Source organism: Sapajus apella, unplaced genomic scaffold (genome assembly GCF_009761245.1).
Source record: "Sapajus apella isolate SASKATOON/1434 unplaced genomic scaffold, GSC_monkey_1.0 scaffold8, whole genome shotgun sequence".
Lineage (NCBI taxonomy): Eukaryota > Metazoa > Chordata > Mammalia > Primates > Cebidae > Sapajus > Sapajus apella.
In genome coordinates, this window is record NW_022436948.1 from 1,176,529 (window position 1) to 1,192,158 (window position 15,630).

A 15,630-nucleotide genomic window follows, 5' to 3' on the forward strand; every position below is an offset into this window, starting at 1 on the left:
AGGCCCTGGATAATGTCCAGGGCAGAGTGACCCTGTGCCCTCCCCCCCACCGTGTCCTGCACAGGCCCCGCTTCCTGAGTACGACTGCGCCGCCGTCCCCACCTGCGAGGCCGGCGCGGGTCTCCCACGGCTCTCCCTGCTGGTGGCCCCGGGCCCCGTCCTGGATCCTGCTTGCTCCTTGGTACCAGCCAGTGAGGGTCACGGTCAGGCAGGAGGGCGGGCAGCGGGGGTCCTGGGGGCGCCGGGTTCGGGACTGTGCGTGTCCCTGATGGAGTCCCACGAAGGATGCCCGGGGCCACCCCTGAGGGCGCGTGGGCCAGGCCGGCGTCCCGGATCCGGCTTGCGGCCCGCCGGGAATGCAGGTGCGTAAGGGCGCCAAAAGGAAAACGCTCCAGGCCTCCTCGGGAGGTGGGTCGGGAGTGGGGGTAAGGAGGGGCTGGGGGTGGGGAGAGGGAAGGCGGAGCGCTCGCGGCGGGACCTACACCTCCGCACATGGCGCCCCGGGATGCTGGCGCCCACGCGGGTGGGGCCCGAGCGGCGATCGGGGACAGGGGGCGGCGCAGGGGGCGGGGTGGCCGCACGAGGGGCCGCGTGACCCGGGCGGGGAGCGGGCGGCAGACTCCGGCGCGGGCCGGGACCGGGGCGTGGGAAGCGCGGGGATGCCGGCTCCGGGACGCGCGTGCCCGCGCCGTGGGTTCGCTCCGGCCCGGCGCCTGCCTGGCCCCGCCCCCAGGGCGCGTTCAGCGGGGCCCCGCCCCTCCCGCCGCCGCGCGCCGAGCCGCCCTGTGGGCGCTGTAGGCCCGGAGTCCGCCTGCGCGGGGTCCCCGGAGCCCCAGGCCGCCGCTCGCCAAGCCGCAGGTACTTGTGGGCGCGGGGCCGCGGGGCCGCGTGTCGGGGGCTGCGGGGCCCTGAGGTGACCGCGGGGGGCTGCGGGGTGCCGGGGGGCCCTGCGCTGGGAGCGAGCCGCGGGCTAGTCTCTGCGGGGCTCCGGGGAGGGTGCGGGGCTCGGGGGCTGCAGTCTGGGGTCGGGGGCTCCGGGGAGGGTGCGGGGCTTGGGGGCTGCAGTCTGGGGTCGGGGGCTCCGGGGAGGGTGCGGGGCTCGGAGCCGGGTCCCCGCGGGCTGCGTGCCGGGCGCCTGCCCGAGTGCAGCGGGTTTCGCGCCGCTAACTTTCCGCCCAGTCGGCTCATGGGTGGCGAATCCCGCCCCCAGCCTGCCCTCCGCGTCATCCGGGGGCGCCGAGTTCCACCCCCGGGTCTGGAGGAACGCGTGGATCCGGCGCTGGAGCTCAGGCACGTGCTGTTTCGGGACGGGCCAGCCGGCGGGAGAACCCTGCCAGCCACGCGCGGGGCGGGCCCCTGGCACCCCTCCAGGCCCATTGTCTCCTATGCCAGAAGCGTCGTGGGTGCAGCTTTCCCTTGGAACACCTGTGGGCACGGATCCAGCGGAGTGGAGCGAACCCGAGGCTCTCAGCGCCTGGACAGCCGCTGTGGGAGCCTTTCCTGAGCGGGTCCTTCCAGCACCTCTGCGGCAGGAAACCCATCCCCGAGAGTCCTGTCCATCCTAAACGCTTGTCCTGGGGAGTCTGGCCTGCCTGCCCTCAAGACACAGGCTGAAATTTAAGCTGGCCCTGAAATGCAGAAGCATCCAGAGCCCTGGAAGGCGCCTGCTGGCCGCCCTGTCAAGAGGTGGCCTCTCCCTAAGGAGGCCTGAGGATCCAGCACAGATTCAGTCAGCAGAGCGCAGGCCCCTCTGGCCCAGTGCACCTGCCTGCCGGAGCCAGGCTGGGGAGCCAGGCTGCATCTCGCCGCCTTCACCTGGGTGCCGCCTGTGCACTGCTTGCTGCAATTGCTAATGGCTTTCCTTCTGAAGGGGCTTTGGTGTATTTTTATAGTTCCAGATATTCGAGTTATCTGTGCTGGACAAAGATGAGACACTGTGCTCTTGGGGTGTTGGGCCTGCAGCAGTGACCGCCAGAGGGTCTAATTATGTTCTTAGGAACCCTGAGCTTGGTCATCTCAGCGGGGTTGGTAGGGTGTACAATGCTTTCTTCTTCTTCTTCCTTCTTCCTTCTTCCTTCTTTCTTCTTTCTTTCTTCTTCTTCTTTCTTCTTCTTCTTCATTTTCTTCTTCTTCCTCCTCCTCCTCCTCCTTCTGTCTTCTTCTTTTTCCTTTCTTTAACGAGCAGGCATTCTAAAAACATAACAAACATTCCTGGTTAGCCTTCCAGAGTAGGAGCTGGTTTAAACACAGAATGATAGGTGGCTTTTGCCTTTGTTTTGATTGCGAATCTCCAGCCTTCTCACATGCTTGGAAGGACAGAACCTGGGCAGGGTGGTCACTGGGGACAGCGGGTCTGTTAGAACCTTCTCCTGAAGGCAGGGATTCTCCCTGTTTCCCTGTGGCCCTCCTGTCTGGCTGGGGACCTCCTTCAGTTGCCGTGAAGAGGCCTCAAGTGGTATGGGATGGGGCTGGATACTTGGTGTCTAGGCTTCCCCTGGCTTGGGGCTGGATTTCTATGATGACGTGAGTCTTGGCCTTGCTAGCTGAGTGCCTGTCGGTGGGCTATTTTCACCGCACGTAAGGCCGGCCAGTATGCTGGCAGCAGAGGCTGACTGTTAAGACCAGCAGCTCCTCCTTGCTGGCTGAAACTCCAGCTGTCTTTGATCCTCAGGCCGCAGCCCGGGCTGTGGCTGGGGAGGGACTGCCCTGGCCTTTTCTCCTACAGGCTGCAGAGTAAACAGGGCTTGAGGCCAACCTGCCCTGGGGTTGCAACCTGCTGTGTGCTTTTAGTGAGTTTCTTTGGGTCTGTGGTATTCCGCATTTTTTCTATTAGTGGCTGCCATTAAAAATGGATTTCAAATAAGACCCAGGACTTCTGGCCCCTGTTCCTACATGGCAGCCGGAGCTCCTGGGAAGAGCCCAGGCACCTGCTCTGGCCCACCTCACCGCTGTGCCATCACCGGCCTGTTGGTGCTTCAGTGGGCAGCCCCAGGCCTGACTTCAAGGTTTCTGGGGTCTTTATCAGTTCTGTGGAACTGTGGGCAATACACAGGAAGGACGCCTGTGCCAGAGTGGAGCAGGCCTGGCATCCCTGGGTCCCTTGGTTCAGACAGAAGCAGGCACCATCTGCCCTTCGTGGTTGGCCTGACGCAGCCCTCACCACAGCCAGAGGCTGCCTGCCCCCTGCTTCACCCTGGGTGCCCCTGCAGGTGGAACTCTCAGCAGGAGGAGTTCCTGGAGGAGGTCCAGGACTGTGTCCCACCCTGAGGGCACTGGAGAGGGCCTCGTGCTGATGGGAGGGACAGGGTTTTAGAACCCCGGGTCTCAAGTGGAAGTGAAGGTGGTGGTGGCGTTGGGGAGCCTGGACGTCTGGCACTGTCTGACGCCTGCTCTCCCTGGTGTTTCTGCCTCCTCCTGGTGTGAGTGGGTCACGGGACCGGCCCTATGGGATGTAGGAGTAAAGGTCCTCTTGGGACAGGCTGGCAGCCTTTGTCCAGGATGGGCGCCCCTTGGCCCCAGGTTGAGGAGCAGGGAGTTCCGAATTGCATGGCCCTGGTGCTCCCCTGTGCCCATGGCCGCCCTGCTGGGAGGGCCGGCCCAGCATTCCCGTGGAGACCCCAGCCAGGACTCGGGTTTGCTGGCTTTGCCAAGCAGGTGCTTGTGGGAACTCAGGTGGGAGGCACGCCCTCTTGTGGCTGCTCTGACATGTGCCCTCGCCGTGTGGGGTGGAGTGCTGGCTGGGCCCTGCCACGTGGGGCGGGGGCGTCAGCTGGATGCATGTTGCCTCCTGGATGAAGGCCCACGGTCTGGATGCTCCATCTGGAATGTGTTGGGTCCACTCATGGCTCCGGCCAGCTGCTTCTGTCTAGGGTAACCTGCCTCCAGGAATGCCAGGTCCCTGGGCTCAGGGGCTGGGCCTCCCCCCTCCCATGGGTGTTTCACCCCTGGGTGCCCTCAGCCCCTCGAGGACACCTGCTTCTCCCTCTGCCCTTTCCTTACTGTGGGCTTAACTGTACTCCCTCCTCTGGGGCATGGGGGGGCCATGTTCCCCATGCTCATGTGCAGGATCAGACCCCAGGCTAAAGGGGACCTGAGGCTTGTACCTGTTGCCACCCGCCCGGGGTGTGACCAGGTGTGTCCCTGGTCTCTAGCAGCATCTGTCCCTGCCTGTGCCCTCCCCAGGCCACGTGGGTGCCGTTAGAGAAGCAGGTATGTGGGCTGCCCTCCGGCCTGTGGGGTGAGATGTGCCCGCCCGCCACAGGCACACGTGCTGCCCAGCAGTGCTATGCATCTGTTGTGGCCTCAAGCCCTGAAATTTAAATTTTGTTAGTTAATACAATAAGTCAGCAGTTAATTAACTTGGTTTTGATTGGCATTTAAATTGCCCCTTGTGGCTGGAGACTTCGATCAGCCTCAGAGACCCTAGCGGTGGTGACAGCCTGGCCTGGGGCACTCTGGAGCAGCTCAGGCTGGGGTAGCTCCCAGGTTGGTGCTGCAGGGTGAGGACGGATCTGGGGTGTGTGTTCGTCTCCAGCGTGGTGTTTGGTCCTGAGTGGCGAGGAGCCTGCACTGGGCCTCGTTCCTTGGGGTGGGAGGCCTGCAGGGCATTTTCTCAACCTCCCCTGACTCCACTCTCCTTCCACACAGAGCGTCACCTTCAACCCCTCCGGGGCTGCACGTGGCCTGAGCAGGATGGTGCCCTCCAGCCCAGCGGTGGAGAAGCAGGTGCCCGTGGAGCCTGGGCCTGACCTCGAGCTCCGGTCCTGGCGGCGCCTGGTGTGCTACCTCTGCTTCTATGGCTTCATGGCACAGATCCGGCCCGGAGAGAGCTTCATCACACCCTACCTACTGGGGCCGGACAAGAACTTCACTCGGGAGCAGGCATGTGGGCGCGGGGGCATGGGGGCGGCCAGTGGTGGGTGGGCAGGGAGCAGCTTCGGGGGCGGGGTGCTTCTCCTGTTGGAGGCGTGAGCTCTGAGGCTGGAGTGGGTGAGTGGCCGTCTCAGCTGATAGTGGTCCCAGAGGGAGCCTGGCTGGGGTCTCACTCCCCACAGCGGGCACTGTCGGGTAGAGGAGCTTAGTAACCAGGCTACATAAAAAGTGATGCTGTGTCCCGCAGAGAGGGAGCCTGCCCCACCCCGCCTGCCAGGCTGGGCACATGAGGAAGCCCACATCCAGCCCTGCTGGACACCTCCTCCTGCAGAGGATTAGTGCCTATTTACCTAAAGAGATTATTGAAGGAATTTTCTTTCTGCTCATTTTACTCAGCCATGAGGACAAAGGCTTTTATTGAAACTGTTGTAATAAACTTATGCCCAATCATGAGTCTCTCAGGCCATGTGAAGGGTGGAGGCAGGAGCTGGCCACATTGTCCTTAGACATGTCTACACAGGAGCCTGGAAGCCTTTGTGGGAAAAGCGTGCTTACAGGCTGCCGGCCCGGCTGGTCACCCCGCACCCATCTCAGGGCCCGCATGCTGCCCATGAACCTGTCCTGGGCCTGCTCACCTGCCCATCCCAGGCACTGTCCCCGTCCTCGGCAGTGTGGCCACCTGGCCTCTGCACCCACATTGCTGGCACTCCATGTGCCCCTTGTTCCCTGCGTCTCTTGGCCGTAAGCCAGACCCCACGCCTCGCAGACCCTAGGATTGTGAAACTGACGTGCAGATGAGTATACTCTTGGAAAAAGTGGAGGTGCTGCCCTCCCGGTGCCCGGCTCAGAGCGCCGTGTGAGTGTGATTGTGTCTGCTCCCACAGACGGCACTGCTGACCGCCAGGGCCGGGTCGCCAGGTCACTTTCCGGGTGAGGCCAGGGTCTCTAGCTGTCGGTGTTGGGGGCTGGTGCTGGAGGGGTGGGGCCACCTCCTTGACCCCTCATGAAGTGCCCTCTGCTCCTGGCCAGTCTGCCCCTCCCGCCCGCCACCCACTGACAGACCAGATGGCATCTCTGCTCTTAAGGAGGGCCATTGTTCAAGGTTATTTATAAGGATGAGCATATGTGTGGAGTTTCCCTGAAGATAAGAAAAGTCTCTATAGCGAAAATGTTTAAATCCCGTCTGCTGCCCTCTCACGTTGCACAGTAACTGATTGAAAAGTAGATTCCAGAAAGTAAGCCATTTCTCCAGGCCTGGGATGTCATTGGAGGGACGACGGGTACAGGTGCTCTGCACACCTGCCACCCGGCCTGGCCCCCGATCTCAGCCCCTCTGGCTGCAGGAGAGGCCTGGCCTGTCAGGACCTGCAGCCCCTATTGTTGTGGGTTCGTGTTTAGAAAGTTCATGTAAGTGCTGTCTTGTGACTCAGCTTTCGCAAGCTGCCCTCCTTCCCAATCTGACTTGAGGGACATTCCACGTAGGTTCAAGGCTGTTCTTAAGCTGCGCCTAGGGGTTGAACTACAAGGTGCTTCTCTGGCGCTTTGCTGGGGGTGATGGGGGATTCCGGCTTCTCCCACTTCGCGGAACGCTGCGTGTAGAGCACGAGCCGGCAGCCTCAGGCGGTGGGCTTTGACCCAGCTCCTGGGTGACTGCTGCTTCCTCCACAGCCCGCCACAGGTTGCCCGTGTTGCCCTCGCCAGCGCATCTGGCCGCTGTGAGGATCGTGGTTTCCTTTGCGGGCGTTTGCTTGGCTTCCATTTCTCCCGCTGCGGGCCGGTGTTTCCCGGCAGCCCCACGGTTGCTGTCCTTGAGCCTGGTTCCCTTTCTTGCTTCCTGGGGACCCAGTGCCCTTGGGATTGGACTGGCTGCTACATACCGTGTTTCTCTAGAGCCATTTTGAATTTGGGCAGATTTCCCTCCAGGCTTTCTGCTTTGAGTGTCAGCTGAGAGCTCTTTCCCCGCCAGGTCTTTGAGGTGCCCCTGGGTGGGTTGAGGTTGCCTGGGCCACCGCAGAACTGTGCTGTGTGGTGGGAGCTGCAGCCCCTGCCCTCCTCCGGGGAGACCCTGGCCCAGGGCCCTGTGCCCAGCAGCCCTTCTCGACCCATGGCCAATGCCTCGACCTCAGCCAGTCCCTGTTGGGTGCCCTTCTGTGGCAGCCGGTCCTTCTGCTGCCCCACACCTGGCCCTGCCCTCGCATCCTGCCTGCCTGCCTTCGGGCCTTGCCCACCTTGCCACCTCCCTGTTCAGAGAAGCTGCCCTGAAGCCAACCGGGTGTCAATCTGGGCGCAGCTGCCTGCACTCTGCCCGTCAGCCTGGACCTGACCCGAGAGCTCTGGAGAGCAGGGCAGACGCTGGGCTCAGGCAGCAGGAGCCTGTACTCATGTGGGAGCCATGGCCGCCTGACACATGCCACCTCCCTGCTGGGACCTTTGTTGGGTGGCCCTCCCTCACAGCCTTGTAAGTGGGACGAAGATCATAGCTCTGGCAGAGCCTCCTGCTGTCCCCCTGCCAAGTCTGAGGAAGGGGAAGTAGGGACCACTGAGGCGGCGCAGGGAGGGGGCGGGAGGGCCCTGGCTGGGCGCTGGGGGTGTTCAGGCTCCATCTTGACCCCGTGGTCTGCCAAGGGGGAGCACTGCCTTGGGAGCCTCAATGAAGACCAGGAGGTACCTGGGGAGGCCCCGGCCTGCAGAGCCAGCTCCTGGTGGAAGAGAAATGAGGTGTGCTCCATTCATTCAGAGGTGGAAGAGGCTCCTAGGACTCCTGGCCGCCCTTTTCCAGAGAGCAGTGGGCTCTGGGGGAGCCTCTGCTGGCTGTCTGCCATTTTGACTCTGGGCTGTGGACAGGACCTGTGCCCTGCCCAGGGGCTGGGGCTCCCATGGCCCCTCACCGCCTCCTGTGTCTGGGGGTCGGGGTTCCTGAGGTGCTAGGAGGGCCCCTGCCTCCGAGCCTCTTCTTTCAGACTCCGCAGGAGTTCTCTGGGCTGGCCCTGATGAAAAGCCTCCCCAGTCGAGCACGTAGTTGGCCAGGAGAGCCTGCCCACAGAGGGGCTCTTTGATGTCCCCAGGGCTTGATGTAAACACAGTGTAGAAACTGGTGGCTGGCCCTGAGGCTCCCGTGACCCGGCCTGGTCACTCAGCCTCCCGGCGCCTGACCTGCATTGAGTGTGTCCCGGAATGTCCTGGGTAGGACGGAGCACATGAGGGACCTTGGGTGCTCAGTGCTGCTGGGACCACAGCCTTCAGGGCAGGCTCCGGAGTGTGACCTCAGGGTGGCCTCAGGTGGGGTCTCTGGGTAGCCTTCCCCCAAACCCCTTGGAAGCTTCTCAGCATGCTGGCCCTGACCGACAAGCCTGGCTGCAGGGTCCTGTTCCCCAGCTGTTCACAGTCACCAGTGGCCAAGCCATGAGCACATCAGGCGACACATTTGGGTGTGTCACACAAGGCTGTGATGCCCTGGGTTGAGGGGTTGGTGTGGCTTGGGCAGCCCCCAGTGCTGACCCCGGGTTCGGTCCTGTCAAGTGTGGCTGGTGGGGCGGAGGTCACCTGGGGCAGCAGGAACAGGGCTGTGGGGTTGCTGCTGGTCAGGCCTGAGTTGGGTGGGGCCTGTGGGAGGCCCAGAGTCCAGGGAGGCCCTGCTTGCTCTCCTGGTGCCAACCCCCAGCAGATTGGAGGTGGGGTCTGATGCGGCCCCTGGGCAGGGCCACCTGCTGAAAATGCACCTGGGCCCCAGGGAGGCTTCAAGCACAGGGTGGCTCCCACATCAGTCCCCAGGGAGGGGCAGGGCCAGCGGCTTGGGCCTCACAGGACTGGGGCCTCTTCCTCTGGACTGTGCCCAGGTGTGCCCACAGCAGCCCTGGCCCCTGCCAAGCCAGCTGAGGGCATTTGCTGCCTGCCTGGAGAGTCTGGGGCAGTGCCCACTGAACTGGTCCTGCAGGAGACAGCATCCCTGTCCCATGCCCAGCCCCAAGTTCCCAGGGAAGGTGGTTGTGTGTTGAGGCCACAGACATGGAAGCCAGGCCTGGAGTGCCCACTGGCAGCTCAGCAGCCAAGGCTGTGGAGCTGGGTTCCCACATAACATGTGACGGAAGAGGCGGGACTGGGCGGGCTGACAGGCTATGCTGCCTCTCCAACGGTGCAGGGTGGCTCCAGGGGCACTTGACCCCCTCCCTTCCCCTGGGTTAGAGCCTGGCCTTGAAGACCTTGCTCTGGGGACAAGCGTGAGATGGGAGTGCGCACCCCAGGGCCCTCGGCCTTTCCCCACGCCTGCTCCCTCTCTGCCCTTCTTCACTCCTGTCTTTCTCCCTCTACTGGGTTCCCCACAGTCCCTCCCATGAACCTGCTCTTCCTGGTCCTGCCCTTCCTTTCCGTGTCTTCTGTTTTTGCCTCTCTACAGTGATGATGGAAGGAGCTTGTGTTGGTGTGAATGTGTATGGGTTACAGCTCTGGTTTCCATATTGTTTAAGATGAAACGAAAACATGTTTTTATTAAAAATAGAGAAGCTGGCCCAGCGTGGTGGCTCTCACCTGTAATCCCAGCACTTGGGGAGGCGAAGGTGGGTGGATCACCTGAGGTCAGTTCGAGACCAGCCTGGCCAACATGGTGAAACCCCATCTCTACTAAAAATACAAAGATTAGCCTGGTGTGGTGGCTCATGCCTGTAATCTCAGCTACTTGGGAGGCTGAGGCAGGAGAGAATTGCTTGAACCCAGGAGGTGGAGATTGTAGTGAGATGAGATCAAGCCCCTGCACTCCGGCCTGGGCTATAGAGCGAGACTTCCTCTCAGGAAAAAAAAAAACAAACGAGAAGCTTAGATCAACAGTGTTGTTAATAACGATGACTTCCGTGGCCACTGCCAGCTTTCTGCAGGCAAATGCCCCCAGGCTGCCGAGACTGATCAGAAAGCGAGGGACCGAGGAGTGTTGCGGGCTGGGGTCACATCAGGCAGTGAAGCAGTCAGCAGCGATGGCCTCGGGAGGTCCCCGTCCCCCGACGCCGCACAGTCGCTGACGCCTGCTGGGGCGCACGCTCGCCCGTCCACAGGTCACCAACGAGATCACGCCGGTGCTGCCCTACTCCTACCTGGCCGTGTTGGTGCCCGTGTTCCTGCTCACCGACTACCTGCGCTACACGCCCGTGCTGCTGCTGCAGGGCCTGAGCTACGTGTCGGTGTGGCTCCTGCTGCTGCTGGGCAGCTCCGTGGCACACATGCAGCTCATGGAGCTCTTCTACAGCGTCACCATGGCCGCGCGCATCGCCTACTCCTCCTACATCTTCTCGCTGGTGCAGCCCGCGCGCTACCAGCGTGTGGCCAGCTACTCTCGCGCCGCGGTGCTCCTGGGCGTCTTCAGCAGCTCGGTGCTGGGCCAGCTGCTGGTCACCGCCGGCGGAGTCTCCTTCTCCACCCTCAACTACATCTCACTGGCCTTCCTCACCTTCAGCGTGGTCCTCGCCCTCTTCCTCAAGCGCCCCAAGCGCAGCCTCTTCTTCAACCGCGGCGCCGCGGGGCGTGAACCCTCGGCCTCCGCCTCGGAGCTGGAGCGCATGAACCCTGGCGCGGGCGGGAAGCTGGGGCGCGCGTTGCGGGCGGCCTGCGGGGGCTCCGTGCTGGCGCGCATGCTGCGGGAGCTGGGGGACAGCCTGCGGCGGCCGCAGCTGCGCCTCTGGTCCCTTTGGTGGGTCTTCAACTCCGCCGGGTACTACCTGGTGGTCTACTACGTGCACATCCTGTGGAATGAGGTGGACCCCACCACCAACAGCGCGCGGGTCTACAACGGCGCGGCTGACGCCGCCTCCACGCTGCTGGGTACGCGTGCCCGGGTCCCGGCACCCCCCGCCCCCCACCACATTTCCTTCCCCAAGGCTCCCCCCACCTCTCCCGCCCCGAGGCTCCCCCACCTCCCCCCGCCCCCCACCACAGCTCCTTCCCCTAGGCTCCCCCACCTCCCCCGCCCCGCAGCTCCCCCCACCTCCCCCGCCCCGTGGCTCCTTCCCCTGGGCTCCCTCCACCATTCCCTGTCCCATGTCCCCCCAGGTGACGCCCCACCTCTCACCCCCCAGGTGCCATCACGTCCTTCGCCGCAGGCTTCGTGAAGATCCGCTGGGCGCGATGGTCCAAGCTGCTCATAGCGGGCGTCACGGCCACGCAGGCGGGGCTGGTCTTCCTTCTGTCGCACACGCGCCACATCTGGCTGTGCTACATGGCCTTCGTGCTCTTCCGCGGCTCCTACCAGTTCCTCGTGCCCATCGCCACGTGAGTCCCAGAAGACTCTGGGGAGCCCGGGTGGGCAGGCGCTTCCCGGGTGCTCCCACTTCCTGCCGCGCCCCAGCGGCTGTGACACTGCAGGCCCCGCCAGCCACCTGGCGCTGACCAGGGTCTGCCCTAAGTCTCCGTGGGACCCTGCCTGTGCCGTCCTGCTCCTCCCCCAGGCCCTCCACATGCGCTCCTCTCTGAAGCCTACCGGGCTCACAGCCTTGCCCTGCTCCAGGTTCCAGACTGCTGAGAGCCCACCCAGGCAGGAGGGAGGGCGGGCACCTGTGTGAGTTCATGCTCAGCTCACACCCACAGTAGGCACTCACACCACACAGACGCACAAACGCTCACACATGGACACACACCACACACTCATGAACACACACCACATGTTCACACGTGGACATACTAAGATGTGAACACCACACGCTCACAGATGGACACACACCACACGCTCACATGGCATGGACGTACCCACACGTTGGCACACTCTCACCACATGCTCAGACCACACACATGGCCACACTCAGACACTGACCCTGCCTACTCACACCAGCCCCTGCCTCCCTGGCCTGTTCCCTCTTTCCTGCCTCCTGGGAGGACCCTGGGCCTCATCTCCGGAGTGGCCTTCAGGCCCTGCGCCCCTCACCCCATGGACTGGCCCTTACGTTGTGCCGTCTGTGCCCGTGGCCTGACCCCTCACCATCCTGCCTGGACATTCCCAGCCCTGCACTGCCCCACCCTCCCCACACGCAGGCAGCTCCTGGCGTGGGCAGCCCAGCTCACCCTTCTCTCCTTCCCTGCCACACTTGGGGGCCCTTCTGCATGCTGCAGGGTGGCTGCCTGCTTCACGCTCCCCAAGGCCCACCCTGGGCTCTTGCTGCCCCCAGCCTATGACGGCCAGCTTGCTCGGGCCCCTCCCTGACTTGCCAGCACTGTGGAAAGGGCCAGGGCCTCTGCTGTCCCATTGCCGTGTCCAGGGGGATCACACCCGAAAGGTTTTAGTTATAAAGTCATTGGTGCCCATCACAAAACCTCAGCCATAGGGCAGCAGTGTACAAAGCGGAAAACCGCCATTTGCTCCTGGGAATCCGGCATTTTTTGCTCATCTGTGTTGGGTCAGTGTCAGACACAGACATAGGTGGTCACTGCTGGTCATGAGTGGTAGACCTCACAACCCACCCCTTGTGGATGGGTAAAGTCACCATTTCCATTTTTCTTACAATAGAAAAACACTGAGATGAATGTCCTTCTACCTACATTTTTCTTTCTAAATTCTTTTTTTTTTTTTTTTTTTTTTGAGATGGAGTCTCGCTCTGTCTCCCAGGCTAGAGTGCAGTGGCGCAATCTCAGCTCACTGCAACCTCTGCCTCCTGGGTTCAAGCAATTAATCTGCTTCAGACTCCCAAGTAAGTAGCTGGGATTACAGGTGCGCACCACCATGCCCGGCTAATTTTTTGTATTTTTTTTAATAGAGACGGGGTTTCACCAGGCTGGCCAGGTAGGTGTAGAGCTCCTGACCTTGTGATCTGCTCACCTCAGCCTCGCAAATTCTAATGGTCCACAAGTGGATTCCTGGGAGGGAAATGGCCAGGCTGGAGAGTATGTGCTTTTGAAAGGTTTCTGTCCATATTGCAGGTACCCTACAGGCCTGCATGCGGGCTTCCTCCCCGTCAGGATGGCGGATGGCCTCCCCAGCCTCCCTGAGCCCCTGACAGGAAGCTGGACTCCCAGCCTTTCCTTAACCAGAGCAAGGCCTGCTATCCTGCTGTGGACCGAGCGGCCACTTGTGTCTCCTGACTGCTGGGACTCGCTTTCCTCCCTGCTGATCTGGAGTGCCCTCATATGTATCACGTATTTTCAATCACGTGTGCCCCCATCACGCCCCACACTTGTTTGCCTTTAATTCCACTCATGGTGTTTTCCGAGCACCCTTGGAAGTACCCTGGGGACTGCCCTGGGTTCTGCCCTGCCTAGCAGCAGCGTCCAGAAGCTCGTGTTCGTGCTGGTTCTCCTAGTGTCTGGTTGCCCTTTGTCCTGCTGACCTGCTCCCCGGCGCCTCTGTGTGTTTCTCATTCTCCCTGCCACCTGCTCGCCCGCGTCTCCGCTCTCTCCACCGCCCAGCAGCACAGGGACCTCCGTCCTTCTCTGAAGGGTTTCTGGGCATTTTTGTTTATTTTTTCTTAAGGTGAACTTTAGGACATTTTTTGTCCAGTTTATTTTTTAAGCACTTTGTGGATTTTAATTGGAACTGCATCCAAAGACTAGTTTGTTTGCAGAGCACCAGAAGCCTGGCATGTCACCTCTCCATGTGAGGAATGTGGCGCCTTCATTCCTGGACATGTGCAGGCCACCGCTCACCTCCAGGGCCCGCCCTACCTGGCTGCCACTCACCCCCAGGACCCGTCCTACCCGGCTTCCAGGGCCGGCCCTACCCAGCTGCCACTCACTTCTAGGGCCCGCCCTGCCCAGCTGCCACTCACCTCCAGGCCCGCTCTACCCAGCTGCCACTCATCTCCAGAGCCCACTCTACCCAACTGCCACTCACCTCCAGGCCCGCTCTACCCAGCTGCCACTCATCTCCAGAGCCCACTCTACCCAAGTGCCACTCATCTCCAGAGCCCACTCTACCCAACTGCCACTCACCTCCGGGCCCGCCCTGCCTGCTTGGCCTGCCCCACCCAGCTGCCACTCACCTACAGGGCCCGCCCTGCCCAGGTGCTCGCCCACCGACTCTGATTTCACTGCTCTTCCCCTAATTTATCAAACATTTAATCATGAAAGACTTTCGTTCCAGACTTTTCTGTCTGTGCCCAGAGGTTCCCTTGAGGAGGATTTTCTGAGCGTTTTGAGATGGCTGTAACCTGGTCTGTCCCAGAGCTCAGGGAGCCCTTCTGGGCATCTTCTTGAATTTGTGTTTTGTGGCACCCATGGTACAGTTTCAGCATCCCCAATAAAAACAATCCAGAATTCGGCCAGGCACAGTGGCTCACGCCTGTAATCCCAGCACCTTGGGAGGCTGAAGCAGGCAGATCACCTGAGACCAGGAGTTCGAGACCAGCCTGGCCAACATGGTGAAACCCTATCTCTACTAAAAATACAAATATTAGCTGGGCGTGGTGTTGCACGCCTGTAATCCCAGCTATTCGGGAGACTGAGACAGGAGAATTGCTTGATCTCGGGAGGCGGAAGTTGCAGTGAGCTGAGATTGTGCCATTGCACTCCAGCCCAGGCAACAGAGTGAGACTGTCTCAAAAAAAAAATAATAATAATTAAGAATTTGAAATACTCCAAAAGCTGACAGTTTTTGAGCACTGAAAAGACAGCCCAGTAGAAAGTCTCACACCTGACCTTGATCCATGAGTCTCGGTCAGAACACAGTCAAAAGTTTCTTCATGCACAAAATTATTCAGAATATTGTATAAAATCACCTTCCAGATGTGTGGATACAGTATGTATGAGACATAAATGAATTTCATGTTTAGACTTGGGTCCTATCCTCAAGATATCTCATTATGGATATGCAGCTATTCCAACACCCAAACTTACAGTCCGGGCATTTTGGATAAGGGACCCTCTCCCTGTACTGAGCCAGGGGGATGTAGCAGCTCCAGAGTGGCCCCTCAAGGGTGGGCAGCCTGGGTGCTGGCTCCTGCCTGCTGGGGGTGGGCATGTGTGGGGGAGATGGTGGTCTGGTGGGGAGCTTGTGCATCCCAAGGCCCTGTGGCTGCCGAGTGGGTCGTGGGTGGTGGGAGCTGGACTGCAGGCATGTGTGGGGGAGATGGGAGTCTGGTGGGGACTTGTGCATCCCCTGGGGCCTGTGGCTGCCCAGTGGATCGTGGGTGGTGGGAGCTGGGTGGGCTGTGGGCTTTCCCCTTGCTGCATCTCATTCTCCCGGCAGTGCCTGATCGTCACTCTTCTTGTTCAGCTTTCAGATCGCGGCTTCTCTGTCTAAAGAACTCTGTGCCCTGGTCTTCGGGGTCAACACATTCTTTGCCACCATTGTCAAGACCGTCATCACCTTCATCGTCTCAGACATCCGGGGCCTGGGCCTTCCTGTCCGCCAGCAGGTGAGCCAGTTTCAGGCATGTCCTCGGGGACGGAAGCTACTTGTGGGGACGCTGCCAGGGCCTCCTGGTGCCTACCTGACGTAGAGGCCACTGTGAGCTGGGGGTGTAGCGTGTGGGCCTGGGACTTCCAGGGAGATACACCGACCAGAGAGAGCAGGAAGTGAGAGAGGCCCCAGCAGGGCTCCGCTGTCTGTTGTGGGCGGGAGCGTCTGCGGGTCCTGGGCCTCCGTGGGAGCGACGGAGCCTCTGCTCGCTGTGGCGGACCTGGTCTCTGCTCTCTGCTCTCTGCCTGTGGCTGCTGGAATGTGGTGTCCTTGAGCCCTGGCTAGAGGCCACGTGAGCTTTGTTCTCTTCAGCAGAGCTGAGCGGAGGCTCTCAACAGTGCTGGAGCACAGGCCTCTGTGGCACCCACCCGCTTCCCGCCACAGGCTGGCTT

General features: G+C 61.4%; 1 protein-coding gene across 2 annotated transcripts in view; it reads left to right on the forward strand.

Annotated features, from left to right (window-relative positions):
* SLC19A1 (solute carrier family 19 member 1) overlaps positions 1-15,630 on the forward strand; it is a 45,875-nt gene that overhangs the window by 20,457 nt on the left and 9,788 nt on the right. Inside the window, exons 1-5 of one of the 2 annotated variants that reach the window (XM_032276713.1) lie at positions 772-858; positions 4,648-4,881; positions 9,915-10,677; positions 10,932-11,124; positions 15,053-15,194. In XM_032276713.1, the coding sequence (XP_032132604.1) occupies positions 4,693-4,881; positions 9,915-10,677; positions 10,932-11,124; positions 15,053-15,194 (1,287 nt within the window). In that variant the 5' untranslated portion in view covers positions 772-858; positions 4,648-4,692. Of the gene's footprint in view, positions 1-771; positions 859-4,647; positions 4,882-9,914; positions 10,678-10,931; positions 11,125-15,052; positions 15,195-15,630 lie in introns of those variants that run through there. The other variant, XM_032276712.1, reaches the window with a different exon arrangement.